This window comes from Rhinatrema bivittatum, chromosome 2 (genome assembly GCF_901001135.1).
Source record: "Rhinatrema bivittatum chromosome 2, aRhiBiv1.1, whole genome shotgun sequence".
Classification (NCBI taxonomy): domain Eukaryota; kingdom Metazoa; phylum Chordata; class Amphibia; order Gymnophiona; family Rhinatrematidae; genus Rhinatrema; species Rhinatrema bivittatum.
Genome location: NC_042616.1, coordinates 182,780,762 through 182,803,992, shown reverse-complemented (window position 1 = coordinate 182,803,992; position 23,231 = coordinate 182,780,762). Strand labels below are relative to the sequence as shown.

The 23,231-nt window shown below is 42.0% G+C and overlaps 1 protein-coding gene across 5 annotated transcripts in view; it reads left to right on the top strand.

Moving 5' to 3' along the window:
* The window catches only part of ICA1 (islet cell autoantigen 1), a 294,496-nt gene that overhangs the window by 141,441 nt on the left and 129,824 nt on the right, over positions 1–23,231 (top strand). For all 5 annotated transcript variants that reach the window (XM_029588952.1, XM_029588957.1, XM_029588956.1 and 2 more), the window contains exons 7-8: positions 1,288–1,413; positions 1,525–1,623. In XM_029588952.1, coding sequence (XP_029444812.1) covers positions 1,288–1,413; positions 1,525–1,623 — 225 coding nt within the window. The remainder of the gene's footprint in view (positions 1–1,287; positions 1,414–1,524; positions 1,624–23,231) is intronic.

The following is a 23,231-nucleotide window of genomic DNA, read 5'->3' as shown; positions in this document are numbered from 1 at the left end:
CTGCAGACCAGCAGTCGAGAAACAATAGTCTATACAGAGGCATGTTCATAATCCATTTTTCTGTTGGTTATGCCTTTCCCTATGCACCCTAGAATCCCTCTGGTTCTGGCCACCACCTTATCACACTGTTGTCCTCCATTCCTTTCAAATGATTCCCAACATTCTATTTGCTTTTTTGACTACTGGCACACATTGAGCAGAGGATTTCAACGAGATCGAATGTCGGTGTAGAAAAATAATAAATAAATAAATACTGTCCATAATGACTCCAAGATTCTTTTCCTGGGTGATGACTCCTAATACAGAACCCAACATTGTGTATCTATACTTAGGATTATTTCTCCTCATGTTCATCACTTTGCACTCGTCCATATAAAATTTAATCTGCCGTTGAATACAATACTGATTTTTGAGCCATTCATGTAATTTCTACACCCTTTGTTATTGGCTGAGATTGACAGCAGGCTTTTCCTTTGCATTATTTCAGAAGCTGCACTGTAGGTAGGGACCTACATTTTCAGTTTTTATTATTATATTGTTTCTGGGAATTTATCAGTTTGTTTTTTTTTATTACAAGAAAAAAAATATTACCTGGAAAAAGGACGAGTCATTCCCCCCCCCCCCCCCCCCCCGCATTTCTCCCATTTTTATTATTGTTGAAGTAAGCATTGATAAATTCCCAGGAAGAATAAAATAAAAACTGAAAAAGAAGATCCTTGTGTCTTTATGACACAAACTGTAAGTTTAAATGCTGAGAAAGATTTAATAAAGGAGATTGAAATCCAAGAAATTTAGAAATAGAATTTGAAACTGCAGGATGCTGAGATATTCCAGAGCAATTGGAATTATAGATATCTGAAGTATTTTCTCTCTGTACTTAAGTATACTTTCTGAAAGTAAAATAGAGACTTTCTGTCAAAGATATTTTTATCAGAATAGAAAGAGTGGCATTTGTGATAATGTGTGGATGGTTTCTGATGCCCCCAAATCAGTTTCCTCTTTAAAATGCCCAAAGAAATTGTCTCCCCTTAGGTCCTCATCAGTTGAAGCCAGAAATTCTTTGAGTGCAATAAATACTGCCTTGCCTTATTTTCTCCTTACCATAGACTTCAGAAAATACAGGTAATGTGTTGCTTAACTTCCTACAGAGACAATAGGAGTGTATTTGACAGTCTGAGTGTGTAAAGGGAATATGTTTTTATGCTTAAACATATTTGAATGTTTTATGGCAAGACTTGTATTTTTCTTATGATTAACAGTCAAAATGTCTTATATTTTTTATTTTAGGTTCAAGCCCAGGTTCGTCATTCTAAAACTAGCTTCGACAAACTGAAGACTGATGTCTGCCAGAAAGTGGATCTCCTCGGAGCAAGCAGATGCAATCTTTTGTCCCATGTCTTGACAACATACCAGGTATCTAGTGGTGCTGGCCTTAACAGTTGTTAGGTTTTAGAATTGAACATACCCCTGCTATGTTTGAAAAGAATAATAATTAAAAAAAAAAAATGTTGCCTTTCATTACAGACAACACTACTTCATTTTTGGGAGAAAACCTCTCATACAATGGCAGCCATCCATGAAAGCTTCAAAGGATATCAGCCATACAAATTCACTATGCTAAAGGTAAAAGATCAAAGGAACATTGTTGGTATTTTTCCTCATCAAAATTACTGCTAAGTGGTTTGAAATGTATATTTCTAATAATGTTAAAAAAAAACCATACATGCTAAATTTCATTTAATTGTCAAGTGAGCTGTCCTAATTCCCAGATTCATAGTATGTTTAATGAAATAGCCAGGTTATAACACATGTATGTATTCAAATTACAGCCACTTTTCCTCGGTTTGCATTGGTAAAAGAAATAGAACACAAAAAAAAACCGTGCACAAGTATATCTGGTTTGTTCAATGAAAAGGTATCGCCTGTAAACGGTCTATACTTTTATTTCTTCTTACATGACCTAAGATGACCACTACAATACTACGTAATTAAACCGATAAGCAAGGGAGCATGTGTTAAATACAAAAGACAATAAGGTGTAAGTTGGGATACACGGCTGTAAAATACTTCTGTGCGTTATATACATTGTGCCTTGAACTATTCTAAAAAATCACCATGCCACTGTAAAGGATATTTGGTATGATTTGTAGAGAATTGAATATTAAATGCTGGTAGCTGTCAGAACTACAGACATTTAGTACTCAACTGAGCAGGAGGAAGTAAGACCCTCTTTCTTCCACTAGGCTTTGGTGATACTTATGAGGTTGTTGGGTTTTGGTGTCCTAGTTTTTTGGCAGGTTTTTTGTTTATTTTTTAATTGTGTATTCAGAAGATGAACAATTCAGTCCAACAATTAAAATAAATTTTTATCAGTTGACATTACATATAGAAATATAACAAACCATAAAGGCCATGAGAGAGAGAAAATAGAAAAGAAAAACACCATCTAGATAGAAAATACTTTTATTCACTTTTAGGAAAAGTATAGTTTCCCACGATCTGTGAGGTAAAACAATAACCAAGGGTATCCTAGAAAAGTTAATAAAACAAATAACATATCCAACCCATACAATAATTCTCTCAGTATCAGGGTTCTGTCCAAAGACCACCATCAATTTGCACATTTAACTTATTTTAAGTTACAGAGGCAAGCAAAGGACGATTGCAGTTAAAAAGGGTTCCCATATCATAGAAATATTTGAATAAAAGTTCCACATTTGAAACACAATATACTCCTTTGTACATACTCACCAGAGCAACCATAGCCATTCATTCATCAATGGTGAAGAGACATTTCTCAGATATGCCACATTATGTCTGGCAGCAACTAACATGATTAGGTAAATCAATTCCTCCCCTATTAAAGGGAAGAGAATCACCAGATGGTAGCCCCAGTAGAATAGCTACAGGATCCATTGACACTTTAACACCTGTAATGTGATGAATCCCGGACAAAATTTCCGACCAGTAAAGCTGTATTTTAGGAAAGGACCACCAAATGAGAAAAGGGGTCCCTTCCCCCCACAATTTCTCCAATATTTATCTGTGATCATAAGATCCATCTTTTTCAGTTTGTCTGGGGTTTAATACGAATGGTATAAAATTTTATACCCAGACTCCTGTGTAATGACACATATAGAATTACCCTTTTCAATCTACCAAAAATCTTATCCCAATTCTTATTAATAATAGTTTTACCCACAAGCTTTCCCCATCTTTCCTTAATCGATTTTAGGGAATCGCCCTCTTGTGCCATTAATAGGTGATATAACTTTGAATTGAGGCTCTTAGACTAATACGGATTAAGAGCCCATTGCTCACAGATAGTAAGCAGTCTACTACCAAAGGCTTAATGATTTAGTAAGAAGCCCCTTAAGTTGTAGATGTTGAAACACTGGAATAGTATCTATACACCCTAAACTGGAAAACTGCTGATCGGTGAGGAAGACCCCCTTTGTAAACAACTGACCCACTCTACTAAAGCTTAGATTCTGCCATTTTAGAAATCTTTGACTGTTAAATCTGGATTATCCCAGAAGGGAGATAAAGACAAAGGAAATGAGGAAATTTGGTTTTTGCATAATATTTTGTTCCAGGTATGCAAAATGGTTCCAATAAAGTGAAGTTTTTTCCCAACAACTAGAGAAACGTTTTTTCATTATCCAAGGAGATAGCTTCCATCCCTGACCTTTAGCCCACTCCCTTTCCATTTGGACCCAATGTCTGTTTTACAGGGTTTAGGTACCAGGTAAGGGTACTTTTCAGGTGAGCAGCATATTGGTAGAGCTGAAAGTGTGGTAAACCTAGAACTCCTGAATACTTTGAAGTTACTAACATTCTTTTAGAAAATCTTGATCTTTTCCCCCTCCAGATAAATTTAGGAATCCTGGTATTCAGTGAAGAGAAAAAAGTGTTTGGAAGTCTAATAGGTAACATTTCCACGAGAAGAAAAATTCTTGGCAACACATTCATTTTAATTGAGACAATCCTTTCCAGCCAGGAAAAAGACAAAGCGGACTATGCTATCAAATTTTGTTTATGCTTCTTCAAAAGGGGTCATAATGGTGTATAAGCTAAGTTACTAGGGACATGCACACCCAAATATTAGATAGCCTTTTGTGCCCACTTAAAGGAATAGTGTTTAATTAGTTGTTCCTTACAATCTTTTTTAATTTTTAATTCCAAGGTCTCTGTTTTTGATATATTTATCTTATATTCTGAAAAACCACCTACATTTTTTTATAGTGGGCAATATGATTATAGGGAGGAAATTGGCTCTTGAACATAAAATGTCACCTGTAAACAATGCAGTGTTATGGGTATGCCTGTCTTTACTACATAACTCCTTAAATTGTGGAACAGTTTTGAGGAAAAAGAGACTTATGGTTTTCTAAAGAAGTAGCTGAAAAGGTAAGGGAGAAAAGATTAACATTCATAAACCACAATAGATCACAGAAAGAGGAAGACAGACAACAATATCTGGGAAAGAGAAGATAAGGCCATCACAGAAAGATTAAATGATTTCTTTTCTTCAGTGTTTTCTAAAGAGGATGTTGGGGAGGTACCCGTACTGCAGAAGGTTTTCATGGGTAATGATTCAGATGGACTGAACCAAATCACGGTGAACATAGAAGATGTGGTAGGCCTGATTGACAAACTGAAGAGTAGTAAATCACCTGGACCAGATGGTATACACCCCAGAGTTCTGAAGGAACTAAAAAATGAAATTTCAGACCTATTAGTAAAAATTTGTAACCTGTCATTAAAATCATCCATTGTACCTGAAGACTGGAGGATGGCTAATGTAACCCCCATATTTAAAAAGGGCTTCAGGGGTGATCCAGGAAACTACAGACCAGTTGGCCTGACTTCAGTGCCAGGAAAAATAGTGGAAAGTATTCTAAACATCAGAATCACAGAACATATAGAAAGACATGGTTTAATGGAACAAAGTCAGCATGGCTTTACCCAAGGCAAGTCTTTCCTCACAAATCTGCTTCACTTTTTTGAAGGAGTTAATAAACATGTGGATAAAGGTGAACCTGTAGATGTAGTATACTTGGATTTTCAGAAGGCATTTGACAAAGTTGCTCATGAGAGGCTTCTAGGAAAAATAAAAAGTCATAGGATAGGTGGCTATGTCCTTTCGTGGATTACAAACTGGCTAAAAGACAGGAAACAGAGAGTAGGATTAAATGGACAATTTTCTCAGTGGAAGGGTGTGGGCAGTGGAATGCCTCAGGGATCTGTATTGGGACCCTTAACTTTTCAATATATTTATAAATGATCTGGAAAGAAATACAAGTGAGGTAATCAGATTTGCAGATGATACAAAATTGTTCAGAGTAGTTAAATCACAAGCAGATTGTGATAAATTGGGGGAAGACCTTGTGAGGCTGGAAAATTGGGCATCAAAATGGCAGATGAAATTTAATGTGGACAAGTGCAAGGTGATGCATATAGGGAAAAATAACCCATACTATAGTTACACAATGTTAGGTTCCATATTAGGTGCTACTACCCAAGAAAGAGATCTAGGTGTCATAGTGGATAACACATTGAAATCGTCGGTTCAGTGTGCTGCGGCAGTCAAAAAAGCAAACAGAATGTTGGGAATTATTAGGAAGGGAATGGTGAATAAAACGGAAAATGTCATAATGCCTCTGTATCACTCCATGGTGAGACCGCACCTTGAATACTGTGTACAATTCTGGTCGCTGCATCTCAAAAAAGATATAGTTGCGATGGAGAAGGTACAGAGAAGGGCGATCAAAATGATAAAGGGAATGGAACAGCTCCCCTATGAGGAAAGACTGAAGAGGTTAGGACTTTTCAGCTTGGAGAAGAGACGGCTGAGGGGGGATATGATAGAGATGTTTAAAATCATGAGAGGTCTAGAATGGATAGATGTGAATCGTTTTTTTACTCTTTCGGATAATAGAAAGATTAGGGGGGCACTCCATGAAGTTAGCATGTGGCACATTTAAAACTAGTCTGAGAGAGTTCTTTTTCACTCAACGCACAATTAAACTCTGGAATTTTTTGCCAGAAGATGTGGTTAGTGCAGTTAGTATAGCTGTGTTTAAAAAAGGATTGGATAAGTTCTTGGAGGAGAAGTCCATTACCTGCTATTAATCAAGTTGACTTAGAAAATAGCCACTGCTATTACTAGCATCAGTAACATGGGATATACTTAGTTTTTGGGTACTTGCCAGGTACTTGTAGCCTGGATTGGCCACTGTTGGAAACAGGATTCTGGACTTGATGGACCCTTGGTCTGACCCAGTATGGCAATTTTTTATGAGCTATGAGCGATCCATTACCCCTTGAGGGCATTCTGGGAGCACTTGATCAACAAAGTAGACCTGGTTCAAACTGACAATCAAGTGGTGATGTGGTATTTGAGCAAGCAAGGGGGGACGGGATCATACCTCCTCTGCCAAGAGGCAGTACAGATTTGGTCCTGGGTCCTCGTGAGGGGTATCTTTCTCCGAGATGTGTACATCCCAGGGTCGGACAACATCCTGGCAGACTCATTGAGTCGGGCCTTCCAACCCCATGAATGGTCCCTGAAAAAGGAGGTTGTGAACTTCATCTTTCACCTAAGGGGGACCCTGGACATAGATCTTTTCATTTCCCCAGAGAACAAGAAAGTGGATTGATTCTGCTCCCTCGACTGAGCAGGCAGGGGATGGGTGTCGGATGCTTTTTCATGTCACTGGGGCACCGGTCTCCTGTACGCTTATCCTTCCCTGCCATTGGTCTTGAAGACACTTCAAAAGCTCCAGCAGGGCTGAGGCACTATGATCCTGATCGCGCTCTTTTGGCCACGCCAGATTTGGTTCCCGCTGCTACGGGAATGGGTCTCACGCCCTCCGATCCAGCTGGGGACTGCTCCATACCTGATCACGCAGGACCAGGGCAAACTGCGCCACCCCAACCGCTGAGCCTTGTTCGTTACGGCATGGATGTTGATCAGGTAACCGTGCAGGCCCTGGGCCTTTTGGATGATGTGTCTCGGGTTCCCTTGGACTCCAGGAAGCCTTCCACGAGGAGATCTTACAGTCTCAAGTGGAATAGGTTCTCTGTTTGGTGTGAAAGGCACAGTCTGGACCCATTCTCATGTTCCCCACCAAAGCTTTTGGACTACTTGTTGCATCTCTCCGAGGCTGGCTTGAAATCACTTAGGTGAGAGTTCACCTCAGTGCCCTCAGGGCATATCATCAGGGGATGGATGGCGCGTCCATTTCCACCCATCCACTTGTAGGACTTTTCATGCGAGGCTTGTTGCAACTTAAGCCTCCGACATGTCCCCCAGCAGTCTCTTGGGATCTCAATGAGGTCTTGGCCCATCTCATGAGGGCTTTGTTTGAGCCCCTGCGATCTTCCAATCTGAAATAACTATCCTGGAAGGTCATCTTCTTGGTGGCGGACACCTCAGCGCGCAGGGTCAGTGAGCTTCAGGCTTTGGAGTCGTATCCACTTTGTACAAAATTTTGTCATGATCGGGTGGTCTGAAGTTCGTTCCGAAGGTGGTCACAGAATTCCATTTCAATTAATCCATTGTCTTGCCTACCTTTTTTCCAAGACCGCAGTCTCACCAGGGTGAGCGTGCCTTGCACACTCTAGATTGTAAAATGGCCCTGGCCTTTTACCTGGAACGAACAGCACCTCACAGTCTGTCCACTCAACTCTTTATCTCCTTCGACAGAAACAGAGTGGGAGTCGCAATGTCCGAACAGACCTTATCCCATTGGCTAGCGGACTGTATTTCTTTCTGCTATGCTCAAGTGGGACTACAACTTGAGGCTCACATCAAGGCTCATTCAGTTCGGGCCATGTCAGTTTTGGTGGCTCACTTGCATGCAGTTCCCATTCACAAGATATGCAGGACGGCAACCTGGAGTTCTCTCCACACATTCGCCTTTCATTGTCTGGATAAAAATGGACGACATGACAGTCATTTCGATCAGTCAGTCCTCCGTAATCTATTTCACCCATGAAAACCCAACTCTTCCTATCTTGGGCCATTTCTTTGGGTGCAGGCTTGCTCCCCATGTTTTAGCAGCTCTAGTTGTGCACGTTTGCCCCTGTTAATTGTTGCCTATGTTGGGTGAATATGTAGCTACAGGCCTCTCCCAAGTGTGAGGACTACCATCCTGCTTGTCCTTGGAGAAAGGAAAGTTGCTTACCTGTAACAGGTGTTCTCCAAGGACAGCAGGATGTTAGTCCTCACGAAACCCACCCACCAGCCCACAGAGTTGGGTTTCTTTAGATTTATTTTATTTTTTTGTGAATTCTATATTATAAGACTGAAGAGGGATCCTGCATGGATGGCGGCATGCTGGACGTGCTCAGTGTGTCTGTCAAAGTTTCCGGTGCCAGGGCTCCATCTGATGATGTCACCCTTGTGTGAGGACTAACATCCTGCTGTCCTTGGAGAACACCTGTTACAAGTAAGCAACTCTGCTTTCTTGTATGAACATAACATCTGAATGCGATTTACTGGTCACTTTTGCCAGTAGCATCTGCTTGCCTGTAGATTTAAGACTCTCGGCATTGAATGATGCACATATGAATTTTTTACCTCCCTTTATATAGCGCAGATCATAGTTGCTTTACTCCCTAATTATCTCAGTTTCCCATTCTGGGAAATCAGTACTATAATGTGTCAGTTGTTGGGACACATCTAAATATCTTATCCAAAGGATGTCTGTCATATGATGCAATGCATATACTGTATAGTCATACAAAAACTGAGAAAAAAACAAAGATTGAAGATACTCCCCAACCCTCCCAACAATCTAGAGCAAGTCCCTTCCACCGCATATGCTGAGCACAGTTCCCTCCCAATCCCACTTTCTACATGAACTGGTCCAACCGATTCCCTCGCAGGCTTCCTGCTTTGGATATATTTTTAAAAGATTTTATGAGTTTTTGCCTCTACAGCCAACTTCTTTTCAAATTCTCTTTTAGCCTGTTTTATCAGGCCAATGCTTTTGCTGTTTCCTTTTTTCTTCAGCTGGATCCCTCGTCCAATTTTTGAAGGAATCTTTTGGCTAAAATAGCCTCTTTCACCTCACCTTTTAACCATACTGGCAATCGTTTGGCCTTCCTCCACCTTTCTTAATGCGTGGAATACATCTGAACTGCACTTCTAAGATCGTGTATTTTAACAATGTCCTCACCTGTTGTTCACTGTTAACCTTTGTAGCGGCACCTTTGAACTGTAACTCTTGTGCAGTTGAAAGCTTCTTAATATCATAGCTTTGATCTTTAAGTATTGCTAAATATTCTGGATCAGCAGAATGCCCTCAAAAAGTTTCTGGGCTTAGTTTTTCTTGTGGTTTATTTAATGTATGGGTTTAAATATCCATTATTCTTTTAAATGGCCATTTTATCCATAGTATGCCCATTGCAGAAACATAATCTATTTGAGTTTTAAATGTCCACTATTCATGCATTGTAAGAGGCTTATGTGGTAGACCAGAACAGAAATGTCCATATGAGAGGTTTATAGTAGTCAAATAGAACATTCTTCGGGAGCTTATCCTATCTTCCTATCTTTAATTCAATATGTAATTCTCCATTCCAGCTCTAATCATAACAATATTTTGCTTTTGATTTCTGTTTTTAACTCTGGGATCACTGTCTATTAAGATTTGAGTTACCAGAACGTCCATGTGAAGGCCTCTTTCTCATCGTTGGCCTTGCATCCTTGGTGGATGATGACATATTCCTGTGCTGGTCTTAGAAACTGCCACATTTCTTAAGTAAAAAGAAAAGTGAATTTATTTGGCAAATTTCCTAAAAAAGATTAACCTGCACCATAAAGCTTATGTGATCAGACTGTTCACATCACAAATTCTGGTAGACTAGGTCACTGAGGGGAAACTCGTCGATTCTCATTTTGTTCCTGCATGGGCAGGCTTCTCTGGCGGTAAGTAAATATTCAAAGAAGTGGCATACAGTTACTTAGAGAAAAACTCACATTGGTGATTGAGGTAATTATAGCCATAAGTCTTACTATTTGCTAAGTAATAATACTTTGCTTACATTGACAAAACCAACATTTTATGTGAGAGAGGAAGGCGCTAACAGATTACATGGCCATCTTGTAAGCTAGCTTACTTACTCCCCAGTGACCTAGTTTTTTAGGTAGGGGATATGGGTAAGGATCTCTGACTGTTCTACACAAAGCAGGAAAAATTAGCTGCTACTCTAGAATAGTATCTAAATATTTTAGGGGATTATATTTCATGTGCTAGTGGCTGATTTTTGCCTACAGAGCTATAAATGTTAGTACCATGCCATGGTTGTCCAGGAATAAGTATTTATGCAACATAATGTGCTTTTGGCACACTAAATAGTTCAGGCTGTGAACCTGCAGTGGCAAGAAGGAATGCCGCCAAAGCTTATGTCAGCACTAGAACTGCTACAGGAATCAATGCAGAAATCAGTGCAGTTGATGCAGCAAATGGTTTTTCATGTGTTGTGTCAAAGGGAAGGACAAGAGGTCCTGCAGTAAGTGAATATTTGGGATCTGCGCTACATTCCTTGACCATCCAGAGGATGAGATGATCAGGAGGTATTGTTTGAGCTCCATGGCAACTTTGGCTTTGTATGAAAATCTGCAAATTGGTTCAAGCCACTGACAATCAGATCTGAGCCCATACCTGGCCTTATGAAACTCCTCAGCTAACCTGCATTTCCTGGCATCTGGCCATCATAGGTGGAACGGACTAATCCACTTTTTCATGAGACTTGCACCAAGTTCTCTGAGCAATGCAGAACTGGGCCAGGAATTACATCTGCTTCCCCAATCCGAGAGAAGAATGGCAGGCCCTTAAGGAGAATTTCTATGGTATTGCCAGTTTACAAACATCTTGAGAACCATAGATTGCATACATGAGGCACTAATCCCCCCCTCCCCCAATCAGAGGAAAAATTATAACATTGCAAGCTGTTATCATTCAATCAGTGAGCAGATGGTCTGCGATGCACAGATGTGAATCCTCAATGAGATACTGTTATCTGGGATTCATCCATGAGTCATACATTCTCTGTCAATCTTACCTCCTCCAGCAATTTGAGATAGGAATGGATGGCTACTGAATAAGTACCTCTCAAGCTTTTCATCTACATCTGTGTTCAGTGCTTCTCTTGACCAGCTCACCTATCCTGCTTGTCACTTTCACAAGCATATTCTACAGCGCACTCAGGAATATTTTCCCAGCATGGACCCTCACATTACAGGCCAATGAGAAAACCATCTGTCTTCTTTGAACTCCTCTGTCTTTCTTACATATATGCTCAACAGCTGTCTGCATGCACAGAATTTACAAAAGGATTTTTTCCATGCACATACAATCACAGGTACTGCTTCACATTTTGTCAAGAAACACATTGGATTTAACACTCCAGAGAACATGTTAGAGTGCCTTCTCTTCTTCTGTCCTTACACATTGCATCTATACAGATATAGCCATATTTATGGTAAAGATGAAATAGAAGTGATATGGGCCCAAAACAGTGTTAATCACGACATGAAGTATGGTTTATACGTTTCCTACAATTTTGGAAGCCCATCAACACCTGGCTGTTTTTGCTAGCTGGGTTCTCTGTTATTTTCAGTGGCAAATTTTGTTTTGTGTACATATAGTATGTACTGAAAGATCATTTGTATTGTAAGTTTGCACATGTTGAATATTATTGTTCTTATATGTATTTAATATGCTAGCAAAGTTAGAGAATGCTAGAAGGAAAACCTGTCATGAAGGGACATTGGCAGGCTGCAGGAAGACAACTGCCAACCTGACTCACATGCACTCATTCTAGAAGTGTTGCTGGATAATGGTTGTCAACCTGGCTCCCAACTCTTGTAGCTCTCCCTAAGACACCTGCAGAAAGGAAGTGTAATGCAGACATGTCCATTCTGTCAATGAGTGCATCTTTGGCATGCTGAAAAGTCACTTCAGGTGTCGGAACTAAATATGGCAGGGCCTTACTGACTCAGTCGGTTGTTAGGGTCCTGCTCGCCTGCTGCATGCTTTACAGTCTTGCTGTCAGATATTAGATGCCAGCAGACATTAACCGGGATCTAAAGGAAGATCCTTTCTGCCCCCCTTCCTTGCACGTGTTGGCAGCCAAGTCTGGAGCTGAATGATTGCAGAATATTTTGCTCACAGGTGTTGACCTAGCACGCACATTATTTAACTCCAGGGACAGTAGATTTTGGACCTAGTCCCCTCTCATTATGCTGCCATTTTCTTTGTTTTGCTGGAGACCATTGGCCTGCTCTTTACTCCTGTGGAAGAAATGCTTCCATCCAGAAGGGAAAACAGAGGGTCAGTGAAAGGGGAGGGTTGAAGAGAGGCTGCAAGATGAGTTTAGCATCCATACAAGGGGCTGCTATTATGCTGAAAATCCTTAAGACTTGTATATATGACTGCCCCTTATTTACTGACGTGCATACACATCCCGGATCATATAGATATAAGTGTATGTTGCCTAGCACTATATTGCTTTGGCCTGCTAGAGTATTCAGCTATAAATTTAAACTCTTGTTTTACAGTGGGGAGAGTATTACTGTCTTACACACATATTCACATCTATAAGATAGGATGGAATAACCTTCTGGTGAATGACCCTCAGTAGGAGAATTCTAGTACTCTTGCATATATCCTGCTAAATGCTCCGTGATACAATGAGAGTTGCAGTGATGGATGGGGAGAGGGGAACCCAATGTGGAAGTATTAGAAGGGAAAAACTTTCCATCACTGGAAGTATGGTGATATGTTCAAGTGTAAAATGATGGCAGGGCCCTCCAGGAACCCACTTGTTACTAGGGCATTTGCCAGCACATACAACTGTACTTATCTATACATCACCTTCTAAAGAACAGAGAATTGAGAGAGGCTGTTTGAAAGGGTGCCAGCCCATTAGCCAGGATCCCTAAGCCTGTATGGGTCCCACCAACGTTCAATCCACACCTCCTATATGCTGCTGCACACTCTACCAGTAGCATGCAACCCCTTCCCACAGTCAGGACCATATCTCCTCCCTCTGGTGTCATTTTATCTTTGGGGATGAGAGGGCAAAATGGAAGTGCATGAGAAGCAGGGGAGAGCAGTGAGAACAAAGTGAGTATTTGATCTCAGCAAAAGAGGAGAGTCCAAGAAATAGAGGAAAGAAGAAAGAACATGTAAAAGCCTCCCATCCAGTCCCTAGGGAAAACCCATGATCAGTAAATTTCATACATCCAATTAACAGCTTTTATTTTATCAGCATGTTTACTACACATTTCACAATTGTAGGCAATGCAAGTGAAAACACAATATAAGAAAAGGAATAGTGATATATATATATAAAATAGGTTTTCTAGCTATCATGTTTGACCTAGTATCTCTTGTGTAATTGAGAAAAATATGTAGTCAAGCAGGCCCTAAGTCAAACTGATAACTAGGAAGTTTTGTCCTTTTCCACACAAGCCAAGAATATGTGGCAATGAGAATGGATCAGACAGAAATATCAATGCTTGAAATATGGTTCAAGCACCAGGATGACCTGAGGTTATCAGTACTTAGGCCAGCCATGCAGAGGTCACAGGCTGCATAGTGAAGAAGATCCAGATACATTCCATGTATTTTGTAATCCATAGGATTGGGGCAGGCAGCATACTAAAGTCCACATCATGAATTTTTCTTGGCTTTGATTCTCCATAAGGTTGAATCTGGCCTGTGCACCGCATCTCTGGCCAGGACATCATTTTTGGAATCAGCAACTGGTAAAGAAGACATCCAAGGCAGAAAATAAAATATGAGGAATAAGTGAAAATCTGGGGGTATCTACACAGGCAGACAGTCCTTGCAGAGGCAGAAGCCAAGGCAAATTTACACAGCAAGGTACTTTTGAGAAGAGGAACCCAAAGGGAGACAGGATTTGGGAGAGAGCACAGAGCACTTTCACAATTGGGAGTTTCAGGGAAGGATGCTTACTCAGAAGAATGTCTGTGTCCTAGCTCTTCTAGTAAGCATACCAGCACTTGAGTCCATCTGCACAGCACAGGTTGATTGTCATCTTGTGGAACCTCAAACAGTATGGCACTACCAGTCTTGCAAAGGTCTTTGAGCAGCACAGTGCACCCTTCTCCCAGATGCTATTGTCATCTGTCAGTTCTCTCAAGGCCAGACTTATTTCATGCATGAAATCTTCAGCCAGGGCTCCTCACCAAAACCCTGCTTAGATCAGGCCATCCTCCAAACTGGATGACCAAGCAAGAAGGAGACTGATCAAGGAAGCAACCAAAGAGGCCAGTGGCAACTTTGAAAGAGCTACAGTCTTCCATGACAGAGACTGATCAACGTGTGTATGTGATGACAGCTATCCCAAGCACTCCATAGATCTGGCCTGGATAGCAGGGTGAAAAGAAGGAAGCCATTACTCAAGAGAACCCACCTTGAATCTCATTTGAACTATGCAAAAAAACCAAAGTTTTGTATTTTTGTTTTTTTTTGTGATCTGAAGAATATAACAATTTTTTGGCACAAATCCAACATAGCACATCACTCAGAGAACATCATTCTTACTATTAAGCAGCATCATGTTATAGGGATGTTTCTCATTGGAAGGAGCTGGGACACTTGTCAGGATAGAATGGACAACGATGGAGAAAAATACAGAAAAGTCCTTGAGGAAAACTTGCTTCCCATGGTAGGGATAAAAAAGCTGAAACTGGGACAGAAGTTAACCTTTCAGCATGATAGTGACCCAAAACTACACTAGAGTGGCTAAAGAACATAAAGCAAATTGTCCTAGAATGGCCCAGTCAAAGCCCTGAACACAGTCCAATCAAAAATATGTGACATGATTTGAAGATTGTTGTTTCTCTTAGGACAAGCAGGATGGTAGTCCTCACAGATAGATGACAACATCAGATAGAGCCCGGGATGGAAAAACTTTTGCCAAAGTTTCTAGAAGCTTTCACTGGCATACTAAGCATGCTGGGCTCCATCTGATGTCATCCATCTGTGAGGATTACCATGTTTCTCCGATAATAAGACAGGTCTTATATTCTTTTTTAGCTCCGAAAAAATGGTCAGGGCTTATTTTCAGGGAGGGCTTATTTTTGGGGAAACACGGTACTATCATACGGCCGACCGGGCCAATTTTATTTCGACTGCCCCCCCCCCCCCCCCAAACAATACCTGAAACCCGCCCCAACCTTCCAAATTTACTTCATTGCACCCCCCCCTAAAACTTGCCGAAATTCCCTGGTGGTCCCGCGGGGGTCCCGGGACCGCCCATTTCTCCTACCATGTGACAGAGGCTGGCAAATGGCACCGATAGCCTGTCACATGGAAAGGGCAAAGGGCTATTGGCGCTATTTTGATTACTGGCAGCCGATGGCCCGAGAGCAGGAGATCGCTCCCCGGACCCCCGCTGGACCACCAGGGAATTTCAGCAAGTTTTGGGGGGGTGCAGTGAAGTAAATTTGAAGGGTTGGGGTGGGTTTGGGGTTTTTCTTTTACAACCCCCCGTCTGCCCCCCCCCCCCTGGTTTCGGGGGGGCCCACCAGGGAATTTTGGTAAGTCTTGGGGTCTAGGGTCTAGGGCTTATTTTTGGAGTAGGGCTTATATTTCAAGCCTTACTCCAAAAATCCTGAAAATCAAGCTAGGGCTTATTTTCAGGGTAGAGTTTATTATCAGAGAAACACGGTACCATCCTGCTGTCCTAGGAGAAAACCTGTTACAGGTAAGCAACTGCACTTTATCAATGCTTCCCAAGGAACTTGAAAGAGCTTGAACAGTTCTGTCAAGAAGAATGGTCTAATAATATCAAATCTAGGTTTGCAAAAATTGGTTGGGACCAATACCAACGAACTCACAGCTGAAATTGCTGCTAAAAATGCTTCCACCAAGTATTGTCTTAGAGGGTGGAGATGTATCCGGTTGTTGGATTTTAGGGGTTTTGTTTTGGTTTTTTATATGTATGTGTTATGTCCCCCAATAAAACATTTTAGCCCTGAAAGGTCTGCTTACCCATCCCCTACTTCCCCCTAATCATTCCCCTGGTTGCTCATCCTCTTCTTCTATTGCCATTCCCTGCTGTTACTACTTTCACTACTGCTCCAGCTCTTCTCCTTCCTCGCTCCCAGCTCCCGTCTTCGCCTCACACTCTTCACATCTATTTTCCTTTCACTCCTCTCACTTGCCCATCATGCCCACTTTCTCCTCTGCCACTCGCCATTCTCAATGCTCTCATGCTGTGCTCTTTCATGCGCCAAACATAAAGATTGTAGACAAACAAAAAACCAACTGCACTCACTTCTTTCTCTCTCAAAAAATATCTGACTGGAAAAGGAGCACAATAAAGGAAACTATAATAGTTATGTTTCAGGAAATGGGCATGAGGAAGCCCAGAAAATAATACACGTTATTTCTACACAATGAACACTATTTCTGTGCAATGTACATTGTTTATGAGCAGTACAGACATGCCCTCTCTTTAGTAAGTCCTGTGATAAATGTATAAGATAATACTTGTTTTTACAGAGCTGCAAGTGTCAAATCATTCAAATTAGCATGGCTTAGTGAATTTGACCCTAAGTGATGTATTCGTTTGCTAGGTTTACCATTACTGATTGTCCTTCAAACACCTCCTGGTATTGTTTCTGGAAAGAAATCATTGTCTTTGGAGTTTAATGCCAAGCTCTGCTAATAAAAAAAAAATAAAATAGCAGGTTTGTTTTATTTGAATGTATTGGTAAATGTACTGTTGGAGCATTATTTCCTGACTCCTTGTTTTCTGCTTGATGAAGGACGATAATATGTTAAAAATTTCTGGGCACCTTTTTTATTTTATTTTTTTTTTAAGATCCTTTGGCTATAGAGCTGCTTCATGCAAACAGCTGATTGAATCCATTCAACATTAGAAGAACTCACTACTATTCTAGATCGACATCTACATCATGGCAGGTGCTTTAAGAATTCCTTCTGAATTCAGTTTTAAAGACTACCATATTTCACACCTTTTATATATAATAAAAATACAGTTGAATAATTCATTTTAGAAGTTAACACTAAGTTTTCCTCTAAGGCAACAGTTATTTCCAATTTTTTAATATGAAGAACAAGAAATGCCAGTTCGGTTTTTTTTTTTAGAGAGATTTGCTGTTGGTACAGTTTTGTGGAAACCTTGAAAATAGGGACCATGAATGTTGAGTCTTTATTAATGTGTTGTAGAAAGAGATCTTTTTATGCCGCCTTCATTGTATTAAAACCTGTAGATCCACACTTTTCTTTGAATCAGGAACACTGGGAGACCGATGAGCAATTTTAACACTCTCTGGCTTACTGTAAGCTCAAGGAGGACTTCAGTCTTTGGACAAGTGTTGATAACTGAGCTCCAAAACTGTATTCTACATGGAACTTATGGGGTACATTTTAAAACACAGCGCGCGCATGTACTTTTGTTCGCGCACCATGCGCGAACAAAAGTACGCTGGATTTTATAAGATACGCGCGTAGCAGCGCATATCTTATAAAATCCGGGGTCGGCGCACGCAAGGGGGTGCACATTTGTGCAACTTGCGCGTGCCAAGCCCTGCGCATGCCGCCCGTTCCCTCCGAGGCCTTGGAGGGAACTTTCCTTCCGCCTCCCCCCACCTTCCCCTCCCTTCCCCTACCTAACCCACCCCCCCAGCCCTATCTACCCCCCCTACTTTTGTCACGGAAGTTACGCCTGCTTGAGGCAGGCGTAACTTTACGCGCGCCGGGCCGGCTGCCGCGTGCCATGTTCCGGTCCGGGGGCTGGTCCGGAGGCCGCGGCCACACCCCCAGAGCACCCCGGGCCGAAACCACACCTGCGGCGCCGCCCCCGGATGACGCGAGGCGGCCGTGTCACACCCCCGACACGCCCCCCGATGAGGTGCGGATCGCGACACCCCCCCCCCCCCCAGGAAAGCCCCTGAACTAACGCGTGTCCCGGGGCTTTGCGCGCGCCGGAAGCCTATGCATGTAACCCTTTTAAAATCCGGCCCTTAGTGTTTAGATATATTGTGCTTTGTGTTTGAAAGAGTTCTGCTGTAGATGACACAGTATGGCAGAAATCCTTATGAAAACAAAGTCCAATTGTTTTCTTTTTATTCAAAGGGAAAAGGACTATAATGCATGAAACAGAAATGCAGCTATCTCTTAATGAAGAAGGTCCAATGCTTTATTAAAAGGGTCAGTGACAAAATGTGAATGACCTCAGTTCAATAAGTAACTCAGGTCTCCTCTGCTCAGCAAGAACTAAAGAAGTTGTGGATCTGGCATTCTCACAGGACAAGCAGGATGGTTGTCCTCACAAATGGGTGACATCGAAGGTGGAGCCCACCACGGAAAACTTCTGTCAAAGTTTAAAAGAACTTTGACTGGCCCCTACTGGGCATGCCCAGCATGGCACTGACCCTGCAGCCAGCAGGGGTCTCCCTTCAGTCTTCTTTTTTCCGCGCAGCAGTTGCCACGCGGTGAAAGGAGCTCTTCTACCACGTTCCTGACAGGAATTCGGTTCTTTTCTTTCCGAAGAAAATTTGCCCCTCAGGGGTCTCCCTTCGACAAATTTTTTTCAGCTTCGCGGAATCCGGTAAGTTTTTTGCCATTTTTTATCGACTTCCGTCGATTTTGGCCCTCGAGGCCTGTTGGCAATTGCCGATCCCGCGGCTAAATTTTGGCCTAAAGCCATGGCGACGGGGTTCCGTCGATGTCCGGATTGCACCCGGACTATGTCAATCACAGACCCCCACAGGGTCTGTGTTTTGTGTTTGGGTAGTGAGCATGATGTCCTGACTTGCTCTAAATGTGCCCTAATGACACCCAAAGGTCGCAAAGCCAGGATGGAGAAGATGGGGCTCCTCTTCCATGCACCCACCCCAACGCCATCGATAGCATCGACGTCATCGGAACCGGCACCGTCGAAGTTGCACCATCATCGTCAACCCTCCGATGACCGTCCTCCATCGATGACTTCTCGGCCGTCGACTCCCGTCCCCTCCCCGGATGGGCGAGGAGATCGGAAGGATAAACATCGCCATCGACGGCACAATTCTCGGCCCGTCGAGGATCCAGAACCATCGACCTCTGTACAGGCCGAGCCACCGACAAAAAAGCCTCGGTCCGACCTGGCACCGTCCACGTCTTGATCGCAGGCACCGAGGAAACCCTCACCCTCTCCGGGTGTGGGAGCCGTGATCCCACCGGTTACGGTGGTCCCTCCGGCTCTGCCTCAGCCTCCCTCTCCCGTCGAGCCGGGTATTGTTACCCCTGGTCTCCGGGCAGAACTGGACCGGCTGGTCCAGGAGGCCATCGAAAAAGCGATGCGAAGGTTCCAACCTCCACCCTCATTCGGAGCCAACACTCTCGACCCAGGGATGCCTTCTCCCTCAAGTGGGCAACCGGTCTGCTTTATGCATTCCCTCCACTTCCTCTTCTGTCGAGGACTCTCGTGAAGCTACGCCAGGACGGAGGAACCAAGTATGGTTCCCCATACTCCAGGATCTCTCCATCCGCAGGCACATTCCCTTGGGAAACGACCCGCATCTCCTCACTCAAAACGACGGATGCCTCCTCCATCCCAACCTCCAAGCCTTGTCCCTGACGGCATGGATGTTGAAAGGTTAGTCCTTCAGCCTTTTAACCTTTCCGATTCAGTTTCTCGTGTCCTGATAGCTTCACGAAAGCCCTCCACCAGAAGGTCCTATTCATACAAATGGAAAAGGTATACATCATGGTGTGCTTCTCACTCCCTTGATCCCCTTGATCCCCTTTCCTGTCCAATCTCTGACTTCTTGGACTATTTATGGCATCTATCGGAATCAGGTCTTAAAACCTCTTCCATAAGGATGCATGTCAGTGCGGTAGCCGCCTTCCATAAAGGTATCGAGGGTGTCCCTATTTCAGTACAACCCCTGGTAACACGCTTTCTTAAGGGCTTGCTCCATCTGAAGCCACCTTTACGTCCTCCGGCCCCATCTTGGGACCTTAATCTGGTTCTTGGTCGTCTAATGAAACCACCTTTCGAACCTCTGTACTCCTGTGACTTGAAATATCTCACTTGGAAAGTGTTATTTCTTTTGGCTGTTACTTCAGCTCGCAGGGTTAGTGAATTACAGGCCCTAGTTACCTATCCGCCTTACACTAAGCTCCTGCAGGATCGAGCGGTACTCCGCACTCACCCTAAATTTTTACCTAAGGTAGTTTCGGAGTTTCATATCAATCAATCCATCATACTACCTATCTTTTTTCCCAGGCCCCACTCCAACTCCGGAGAACAGACTCTGCATACCCTAGACTGTAAACGGGCTCTAGCTTTTTACCTTGACCGTACAGTTTCTCACAGGAAGAGCACTCAATTATTCGTCTCTTTCCATCCTAACAAATTAGGACAACCTGTGGGTAAGCAGGCTCTTTCCTCCTGGTTGGCGGACTGCATCTCTTTTTGCTATCAGCAAGCTGGCATTCCTTTTCAAGACCGTGTTAAAGCACACTCTGTGAGGGCCATGGCGACTTCAGTGGCACACCTTCGTTCGGTGCCGCTTCCTGACATCTGCAAAGCTGCAACCTGGAGTTCTCTCCATACCTTTGCAGCCCACTATTGTTTGGACAAAGCTGGAAGACAGGACTCCATCTTCGGCCAATCTGTCTTGCGTAACCTTTTTCCAACCTGATGTACCAACACCCTTCCACCTGCCCGGTAGGGTGCGGATGCCCTTTCCAAAATTCTACCTCAGTTGTTGTGCCTGTTGCACGCCGTTGGGTGAATTTAGTGCAAGTCAGGACATCCTCAGCTCGGTACTCACCCATTTGTGAGGACAACCATCCTGCTTGTCCTGTGAGAAAGCAAATGTTGCTTACCTGATGTAACAGGTGTTCTCACAGGACAGCAGGATGTTAGTCCTCACGAAACCCGCCCGCCACCCCGCGGTGTTGGGTTCGTTTTATTTTTTCTTTTTTAGGCACTGCCTGTAGCTTTGAAAATCAGACTGAAGGGAGACCCCTGCTGGCTGCAGGGTCAGTGCCGTGCTGGGCATGCCCAGTAGGGGCCAGTCAAAGTTCTTTTAAACTTTGACAGAAGTTTTCCGTGGTGGGCTCCACCTTCGATGTCACCCATTTGTGAGGACTAACATCCTGCTGTCCTGTGAGAACACCTGTTACATCAGGTAAGCAACATTTGCTTTCTCATGGGTGACAGGAGAAAAGAATTAAGCACAACTGCAGTGGGGAGTGTAGGACTCTACTTGGAAAATTAATATATAGGTTTGCCATATTTTCTTGCTGTATGTTTACATTTTTCTGAGCAGTAATCGTAGAATGCTGGGTTGCATTAGTATAAGGTGTTCACCATTGTTTGCATTTTATTGTTCAGATACCAAGAGCTCTTGCCTGTAGTTGCTGTGCAGTGCATGTGTCATGCAGACTTTGAATTTGGTAGATAAGCAGGATTGATCAAGAGTTTCCCTATAATTTCAGATAGTACTGTTCGTTCTCAGGCACCTCTATTTATAATTGCTATCTGGAAAGTAAGGATGGAGACTATTTCCTGTCTATGCTTAGTAAGTGATAACAGTTTTTTTGTAATTATTATTTCCTTCATGTCATTTATAATTGTTGTTAGCTAACTGGCTGAACAGAATAATAATCCCAGCTGGGGAGTATCTCACAATTTAAATTTTTTTTTTAACTGTTTATTTCTTTTAACAATAATATACAAGCATAAACTTGTAAAGCAAAATAAGTGAGAAATACTGAAAAAGCAAAATATTAGCAATATACAGATGAAATAAGCCAGTAAAACTGTACTAAATTACACCAAAACATGAAGAGGAGACCAGAAACAAGGGAGTGATAATTAAAAAGAATAACAAAAAATCTTCCAAGAAGACAGCAACTTGCATTTAACAATTAACTGTCATCACAAAACCCCAATCAATCAGAGTAACATAATTAGGTTTTCTGCTGCCAGATATTCTAGAATCCAGAAAAAGCAAAGCTAAGAGAGTTAAAAAAAAAATTATATAAGGTTCAGTGGCAAACAAAATTGCAACATAAATCTCACTAATTTAATCTCTTAATAAGGAAATAGATGAGGAAATATGTTTTAAAAGTTGTGGAACTGCCTAGACATGGTTTTAATTTTCTTTTTAAACCCTTAGGCTAATGTAATGAATACGTTATCTAATCACAAGGAAAACACTCTCAGAAGGATAACATACTGTATATTCTCCTTAAAGATGTAGGTTATAATTCTGTTCATATGTTTATATCTCTGGATGGCTGATCTTTCAATACTACTTATGGCCTGGAGCAAGAAGACCATAATCTACTGGGGCAGGGCAGTTTGTTTGTCTTTAATTAGTTCAGTGAGTTGCAGCCTTTAAATTAGAGTTCTATCAAAAAGGTTTTGCCATAGAGACATCCACTGTAGGGCAATGGAAGAATGGTGGTCATAACAACAAAATGATGGTTATAGTTGACAAAATGACAGCTATAACCATACTATGCAAAGAACATAAGGACCTGAGAACTCCCAAAAACTTTGGAAAAGACAGCATATGTCATCCTGTATTTTTTTTTTATATATTGTCATATTTTTTCAACCTTTGGCATGCTCTTAACTTTATGCAGCTTTCAAAATTAAACAATATATACATGACCTAAATAGAATGAGTCTCTGGTTTGTTGCCTCTGTTAAAGAAGAAATTTGATTTTAAACACATTTTTGTCCATTTCATCCATTTTAAAAAACTTAATAGTTTTCAGGAAGCATTTCAGTAGTAAGGAAAAAGCAATGTGTACAAACAAGTTGTAGAGGGCTTGCCAAACCTGTCTTGGAGATCCCCATAATGTGTCTACAATTAGACACATTATGGGGATCTCCACAATGAATGTACATGAGAGAATACTGCATCCATATTTTTTTTTAAATAAATTTTATTGATAACTAGTCACACATACATAAACCAGTACATGCCTTAAAATTGTCCAGTAGTCTTAACAGAGCATACTATTAGAACAAAAATGAGGTCAAATCAATATCAAATCTGAAGAAAACTTAACTTAAAGAGCCCAGATTATGGTTATTTGGATTACAAGATTCCGTGACGGACACTTTTGATCGCTACCAAATGGCCCTGATCCTTAAAGCTAGTGTGGCTGCCAAACTATCTTAACTGTTTGGATTTCCTGTGAACC